At 41.1% G+C, this 8,606-nt stretch overlaps 1 protein-coding gene across 1 annotated transcript in view; it reads left to right on the top strand.

Moving 5' to 3' along the window:
* The first annotated feature begins 2,465 nt into the window (after positions 1–2,465).
* LOC105679037 (homeobox protein B-H1-like) overlaps positions 2,466–8,606 on the top strand; it is a 45,528-nt gene continuing 39,387 nt past the window's right edge. The window contains exon 1 of the mRNA XM_012378813.2: positions 2,466–4,401. Coding sequence (XP_012234236.1) covers positions 3,288–4,401 — 1,114 coding nt within the window. The 5' untranslated portion in view covers positions 2,466–3,287. The remainder of the gene's footprint in view (positions 4,402–8,606) is intronic.

Genomic DNA, 8,606 nt, shown 5'->3' with positions numbered 1-8,606 from the left:
TATCGGTGCTCATATTACAGGCTCGCGAAATCCGCTTCTGTGAAATTTCGAAGGCACGAAAGCGACTCGTCGCACGGTGAAAGCAAATTGTTTCTTGCTGTTATATAAATTCACATTTGCATCACAAATCGGTGGGTTATATCGATTTATGATCTATAGAAATCATTCACGTGTACCGTACGCATATGCGACATATATAACACGTGATATGAATTTTTACGCAACTTTTGCTATGTTTCTTTTATGTAACGACAGATAATTTTTATCCTCAACTAATAAATAAAATTTTACTTAACGTTACTTTACTAATAGTATTGCTAACGATTAAAAAATACTTCATCAATTATTCGATATGTATTGAATATCTACTGATTCAAGAAACGTGTCCAATAATGCTCTCAAATAATGTATCCTATTGTTGACATATATCTATCTCCATTAAAAAATTAAAATAAATTAGAAAAAAATAACAAACTTTGTATGTTTGCAGCCATTATTGTTAACTGAAAAACTTGGAAGTATATTTGAAAGAGAGTGCCAAAGTAGACGCACAACGGTCCGTCGGATACGTCCGGCGATTCCATTCGGCTAAAAGCCACGTGAAAAGAATAAGAATGGCATACGCCGCAGAATTCAATGGTCTTTGATTCTGGTTTTTTTAAATTGGGTTTGTTCAATAGAAACATACATGTTCGTTTTTTTCTCCATTCATCAATTCGTTCATTCATCAATACAAAAGATTATCGTGACAATGAGTAACAGTTTCATTTGATGGGAACAGTTTTTTCTATTTTTGCTCTTCAATTTCCATAAATTATAAAAAAATTTTTGAAACTTATCGTTACTCAATAATAAATTAATTAAAATTGTTCCCAATTTCTAAAACATTTCAGCTTAAAAAATTTTGTAGAATAATCACGCTCTAGATTACACCAAGACTACAATGACAATAATTACTTTAATATGCAAGATAATTGAAATCTTCTTCTACAATATAGATACCCTGATTTCGAAATAAAATCAATAAAACAGATAATTAAAATAATTAAGAAGGAATAGCGTAGAGAATTTATTTGACTTTCGCGTGTGAAAGTCGTTAACTTGTGCAATTTAATATTTCTATGATAGAAGAGTAATATTGAGCGATGCTAAGACATTGTAGACTACTGTCGACGAGATTGCCGCCATTAGATAGCTATATCGATTCTCAAATCGGACTGTAGATAATGATTCGTATAGTCGCGATACTCTTTTAATGTTACGGGCCAGCAATCTTCGGCGACATTATCGACGCTGGCCATCATTATCTTCCGTGTCTTTTGACAATTCGAATTACGTTCGATCAGCTATCTATGATTTACTGAGAATATTTCCGCTTGTTAAAGATTAACTTAATAGTAATAATGGTGCAATCTTTGAGAATCGATCTGTCATGATTATAAGCGAAAGATTCTCTCTGTGAAATATCTTTTCTTTTAAAATTTCATCGATAGAATACACTTTTTATGCAACTTATCGGGTTTAACGTTAATGAGTTTTCATGCGCGAGTTGATAATTTTATTATGTTGCAAGTGTAATTTACACGTCGACGTTACAGAGTCCACTCTGCAAGTGCTGCGTCAAATAAAAAAATTGAAACTATTTTTACCGCGTTATTTATATTATAATATATTTCGCACTCAAGAAACTGCGATAACATATAAAACAGAACGACGTGGATAATCATAGAGGAAGTAACTGACAAACGTAAATTATAGAGATGTTATGCATAATGCATAATGCATAATACTACGGAAGACAAAGTCCGCGGTTCCTCCTGCTGAATACAGCGCACTATCAAGACGTATTCGCCTCCCCAAAGTCGTCCATTCCGGTATCGAGAGATACGGGCTGTTAACTTTCCGCCCGATAATCCGTTCTCAAGCCCGCTCGCGGCGGCCGAAATCCACGCTCTCCGGGTGGGACGAAATCACGGTGGGCCCTCGTTAGTCGCCCTCCGCGTCGTGGAGGGTCAGTCCCACGTCATCCGAGAGCGAGAGGAGCGCGATACGTGACGGAGGAAGAGGGATCGAGAGACGAGTGCGAGACTAGGTGCTCCTTCGAAAGGGGGAGGGGATAGAGAGGAGAGACCAGGACGAAAGGAAGGAAGGACGGTCGCGCCCGTCGCGGCGCTGCGGGACGTTAAGTACGTCTCGTAAAAATTCCATCCCGTGTCGGCGACGGCGGCGGCGTCATTTTACCGTGCTGGCTACACGTTATACTGTGGGCGGGTACCGAGCCAAGTCCGGCCCACGGGTTCATCAAAGGGGCACGTTTCTACGTTGGAGGAGGCGCTTGGTGCCGTGGTAGCGACCCAGCGGCATCCAAGCTTACGGCTGGGTTCGAACAACTCCGCTCGTCCTCGTACGCGTGCGCCGAGCCGGCTGCGAGGAGAACGCCTGCCCAACGCGGACGCCGGGGAAGCCCCGTACCATTTCGCGTCACCGGCTTCGACTGGCCTGAGAGGAGGCACCCGGCTGGCCTCCTCTGCTCTGAAACTCATTAAACGCCGACGTATTGACGTTTCGCGCGCGTATCTCCGCTCGCAGCGGGTAATCTCCGCAACGCTCGACATCCGGACGCGTCGCTCTGTGTGCTGGTGTTCATTCACAGTGAGAATAGCCGAAAGTTATCGGGCAGAGAACTGACATCCGCTCGAATTTCCACTCGCGCGAAACAGGTTGTCGCGGACATTTAAACGTGGAATTGCAGATCGAAACTCATAGGCTATGAAGTTTCATATTCGGTGGTGGTAGAACGAACAAACGGTGACAGTGCGTTGAAGTGAAGAAGAATGCAAATCGATATTTCTCAGAATAATATCTGACGTCCTTCTGAGCTGACTGTTTCGACGGAAGCCGCAGAGTTCGAGGAAAATGTTTTGGCGGAAAATGAGAGACTGATTTGGCAGCTAATGATGTTACTCGTATGTCGATTTAAGCGCGATGACGGAGGATCCGAGCGCATTGATAGGCCTTCGATAGCAACAGTGTGATAGTTTTACGATCGTGCTCGCGACAGAAGACTCGGACATGTTAGGCCGATGAATGAGACTCGACACGATAGTGCGACAATCCTGCGTGAACAGTTTCCGAAGACAGAAGTGCGTGAGCGCGTCGAAAGGATGCGCGGTATTTGAATAAATTCGTCGCGGCCTCGACTGGCTGTTAAAAGCCAGCATCGGGCATCGAGTGTCTCGAGCAATTTCGCTTTTTTTTCTAATTTAGCCCTTTTCTTCGCCCGCGGTATGTGTACCACGGAGATGACGGAAACGTACACGATGTCGCCGTCGACAACGGTATCTTCCAGCGCGGCGACGCCCGGCTGCGTGAGCGGCTCACCGGCGCACCGACGGACGTCGTGCAGAGGCTCGCCGAGTCGAGGAGACGTCCAGGACGACGAGGACGTGATCTCCGTGGGCTGTCCGAGCCCGCTGCCGTTAGTGCTAGTGACGCCTAACACGGAGGACGAATCCAGGGAGGACTACGTTGAACGTCTGAGTCCTAGGAGAACGTATCCGCGCGATTCGATAGCGGAGGATGAAGAGAGAGATTACTCCCGCAACGGCGAGTACAGGATGTCGAACGGCAGGAGCAGCAGAACACGCGAGAGCGGCGATTCGGTTACGACGCTCAGGGATGATGAGGAGGAGGACGAAGAGGAGGAGGAAGTGGACAGCAGGACCGGCAGCAACGGCGCGACAGCCGCCGGTACCACGGACGATTATTTCAAGCCGCTGAAGCGGCTCAAGATGGTGCAGATGCAGCATTCGGACGAGGAGGATGAAAGGGAGCGAGAGTCCAACGACCGCGGCGTTAAGTCTTTTAGCATCCTGGATATCCTATCGCACCGGCCGAAGGCGAAGATCGTCCGTCCGTGGGACACGGTGGACTCCAACCTCGGCAGTCAGCACCGTCATCACTTGCAGCAGCAGCAGCAGCATCATCATCTGCACCACCATCATCACCACAGTAGTCATCCGGGTCACGCGACCGGCCCCCGGGATCTTTCGTTGATGGGTATGTCACTCGCGTCCATGTCGAGCTCCATCAGCGAACCGCCCCTGAGCAGTTCGTCGTCGTCCGGAAGAAGCTCCGTGTCGGATTCCGGTAGCCCGGACCCGCTCGCCCATCATCACCATCATCACGCCGCGCTCCATCACGCGGGCATTCATCCCGGTCTGCATCATCCGGCGCTGCAACAGCCGCAGCAGCAGCAGCAGCAGTTCAAAAGGAAAGCGCCGCAACAGCACGGCTCGCACGCCGGTCAAAACGGCAAGAGAACCACCGGGCAGGGCAGTCCCTTGGACGCTCTTTTCCAAATGACCAGTAAAACCTTCGATGCGGGCGAGCATAGTCAGGGTAAGCGCACGACAATTTCTCACTTTCTCCTACGTGCCTTTTCCGCACTTGTTTGCGATTAAATTCTGGAAATATCCGCCTAATAAATTTTCCCAAGTTTTCGAGAGAAAGTTATGTCAGTTGGTAGAGTAAACGTGCAAATATTTGTACGTCAATAGTTGTCAAGAAATAAGCGTTTCAATAATATTTCGTTAGAACGGATCTTATTTATGTTTCATCTGCAAAAAGCTAGTATTTTCTATTGTGCGATTTAATCGTCAATTATTGAGAAATACTTCTGTGAAATCATCTTTAATATTTGATAGCAATAATTTAATAACTTAATACTTGAATCGAAATAATTTATCCTGTTTTGCATACCTTGCATAATTCTATTAGAGATCTTCTATCAGAGAGTAGAGTCTAAAGACGTTAACATACTCTCATTGTGTTCAAATCTCAATTTCATGTATTTTTAATAAAAATAATCGGTCAATAATTTATAATAATAATGCTAATAATGAATAGAAAATTGAAACTCAATTCTCGTGCCACGTGTTTTCGCAGTAAAAGATAGAAATCAATTCAATAACAATACTTTTTTATCACAATTATTAATCTCGCACTAAATAAAAATTTTTGCACATTAAAGTATTATTTCTAAAATATTACCTATAAATATAAGATATATATTTGTAGCATTTTTATGCGGTACAAATATTTTGCTTTGCGTGATACGAGGCACTCGAGCCGAGCGACGGCAACATTACTTAGCCAGCGCGGCAAAAACAGTGTTAAGAAATACGAATGATCTTATATCTCACTTTCCTATTTTCGCTCGGCCTTTTATTGCAACGCGCAATTTAAATGTTTATAGCAATTCCTAAAACTCCAATCTCTCATATAAGAAAATTAATACTAGCTACGATATAATCGTAGTAGGACATAAAAAAAAATGCAAATCGTACGTTATAATGAGCCCCGAATATTCGGCTATGCAATTCCGAGATTGCTTAAAATTCCGCGGCTACATCGTGTTTATATCCCGACAAACGGGATAGCGAGATGCGCGAAGACGCATGCTGCTGATCGCTCGCAGAACCTATCGCTTGTAATTGGTGAGCTTAAATATCGGCGATGAATACGGGCTTTAATTTTGATTGATGTTCCTCGCGAGAGTCAGGAAGCCGCGCACTGCCCGCGCTCAATCCTTTCAAAAGCGCGGCGCTTTATTTTACTCTTTTGCAGTCCTATGGCCCGACGTATGGAACGTTTCAAATTTCGTGGCGCGTTAAGTGTGGCAGGTGCTAAAAATACGAGTCAGCAGACACTAATTCTAGTTCACTCGAATCGTTTGATTCTGCAATCTTTTTAGGTCTGTATGCAGTGTCACAAAGTGACAGACTAATCGCGAGTAATATTCGAAATAATCTTTTAGCGTTCATTTCAACTGGTAATGAATATTATTGCGCATGTAAAGAAGCAATAAACATAATTTTCGACGTTAAATACAATTTAACATAATTAGATGCTAATTATAGATATTTGTAATTTTGTATAAATATATTATGTATTATAATACAATACGTACGTTACATTTGATTGCGGTGAAAGTTATTCAATTCTATATTTAGCAGAACATTTGATGTTATTTTTGCGACTGATAATTCGTGATTAATTGGTCAATTGTGTAAAGGCGGAATACTGAATAAATAATTAATAATAATAACAATTATCAAGATAATATATATGTATAAAAAAAGGCAAACGAGTGCAACGATATTCATCGACCGATCGGTAGCTCGACTCTGAAAAAACGTCTGTTCCGATAACCTCGAATGTTAAAGGCTCCGATCCGTCGTAGCCGGTCCTTATATTATTTTTTCGTTCAACCGAAGCCGATTGATAATGTCCGAACAATTATATTGTTTGTATCATGTAAACAGATCATAGTCAGTTCATATCTCGTTATAATATTCCTACAATTCTAACTGTGCAATATTTAAAGAATTTTAAATCATTTTTAATTACTGATAGTAACTTAAGCCCTTGATTTTTAACAAATTTGAAACATGACATCTTCTAAATTGCAGTTACTCGAACTTAATTACAGTTAAATATAAATTACGCCTGCTTATCTAACAATAAAGCGCGTGTATGTAATTAATTATCGTTAATGCATAATGCATGTTGATTTAACGTGCTGATTATAATATTACTCGGCTCAACAGGCGTATAATTTGTTAACCCCTAATTGATAAATTTCTCAAATGTCCGCGTAATGCTCCAATAACAAAAAAAAAAGAGTGACAGGCATACAGATATAATATAGGGATATTTTTCGCCCGCTGTCTCCTTTGAGTTTTCGTATGACGGAAATGTCGGGCAATAAGTGTCAGTCGAGATCACGGCTAAAGACCCGAACCTACGTGTTACAATGATCTTTAACTTTCTATTGATTCCTCACTCGTGGATCACGCATCTGCGATGTCCCGAAGTGACATGTGAGAGATTGCTACGGTGAGCAGCCGTTTCTTCCGTTCTGCTCGAAAATTTTCTGACACGCCTCTTGGTAACGTCAATAATAATAATAATGTTTCGCGAATGACGACCGGAAATATTATGTAATTACTCACGACACTTTTTGCAGTTCTTACCGGACAGAAAACGTTCACCAAATACTTTGTTAAGTTATATATTCAACAATCCCAAATTAACCAAATTGCATAGCAATAACTTAGTATCAATATTTTAATAAGAAATAGAATTTTTATTAATGATAGAAGAGTGGCAAATATTAAATTATGCTTGAAATAATATTTGGCTATTAAAAATAAAATTTAAAAAATTATTTAGAATTGATTACTATTAGAATAAAAAAACATTATATTTACTTATTTATTTTGAAAGAAATTTTTACTGGAAGCAAATATAACTCTTGTTGTAAAATTAAGAATAACATCATCTAATCAAACTTCCCGCGTAAAGTCAGACTCAACTAGCAATGAATGTTAAAATTAACTTAAAGATTAAAATCAAGTGCTTTTATGTGAGCGAAGAAATTCGTGTACGATCTAGGGCGACGCGAAATCGCTTTGCGCCTAACACGAGCGCTATGCATTGTGTTAATTGCTTTTCAGAAGCACGTTTCTACGAAAGGTACTAATAGTAGCGGCGGCCGTTACGAGCTGCGCGCTCTAGATGTTCCCTAATTAAATGACGAGACTTTTTCTCACCTTAGCGCGCGACGATCATCGCCGCCGCGGCATACTAACACATCACAAACTTCAAAACGCGTTTACTTTTCTCGGATGATATTATTATTAGGCGTTCTCTCCCGGCATGTCGATGTCTCGAAGAAGGTGCTATAAGGTTGCGGCGACGATTGATGACGTACTAGGGACAAGTGCGCGATTACGCGGCCAGCTTAATGGATAAGTACATTGGCCAGTCGTGTGTCAGGCCTAATATGCATTTATCATTGCGCAGATATCGATCGGCATCCTTTCGATTTTGTGAAACAATTTATCGAGATATATCATCGTGCGCGATATTATGTGAAAAATTTACAATATTTTCAATGGGATAAAGCGATACCACTTAATTTGATGTCTGGATAGCGTGTGGTTTATTCAATTCAGTGGCACCTTCAATTTGCGTAAAACTGAAAAATTGCCCCTTATCGTTCTACTTTCAAACAATTTGCTATTTAATATACGGAAAGAAAGAAATATGCACGATACATCACATCATAACAGCAAGTTGAATGACGAGAAATGTAATATAATAATTTTTATTACTTCAGCTGAGAAATGTAATATATTAATTTATAAATGTCCTATTTATATTTGTTAATATGTTTATAACTAATATTGTATTGTCAAATTTCTACGTAATTATTATGGATTGACCATGGTCACACACACACACACACACACACACACACACACACACAAATTCCTTTCCGTTCACTAAATTGTCACTCAAAATTCTTTCAACATATTTCCTTTGGTACAAGCGTTGACTTGTGTCTACTTTTGTCGACAGGTCAAATTTTGTGAAACGGAAATAGAAGAATTTATCTAATGGCAAGCAATCGCGGAAACGATCCCTTAAAATATTGCTCACCGCTTTGATCCTTCTGTCGAAACCTCTTTCTCTGTGCACAAGAATATGCTTTTGTCCTTGCTGCTATCATTCCGGGGTTTTAATTATGATGAATTGCA

The sequence above is a fragment of the Linepithema humile genome, chromosome 2, assembly GCF_040581485.1.
Source record: "Linepithema humile isolate Giens D197 chromosome 2, Lhum_UNIL_v1.0, whole genome shotgun sequence".
Lineage (NCBI taxonomy): Eukaryota > Metazoa > Arthropoda > Insecta > Hymenoptera > Formicidae > Linepithema > Linepithema humile.
Note: the sequence above shows the minus strand (reverse complement) of the source record. Positions and strands in the feature narration are given on the sequence as shown.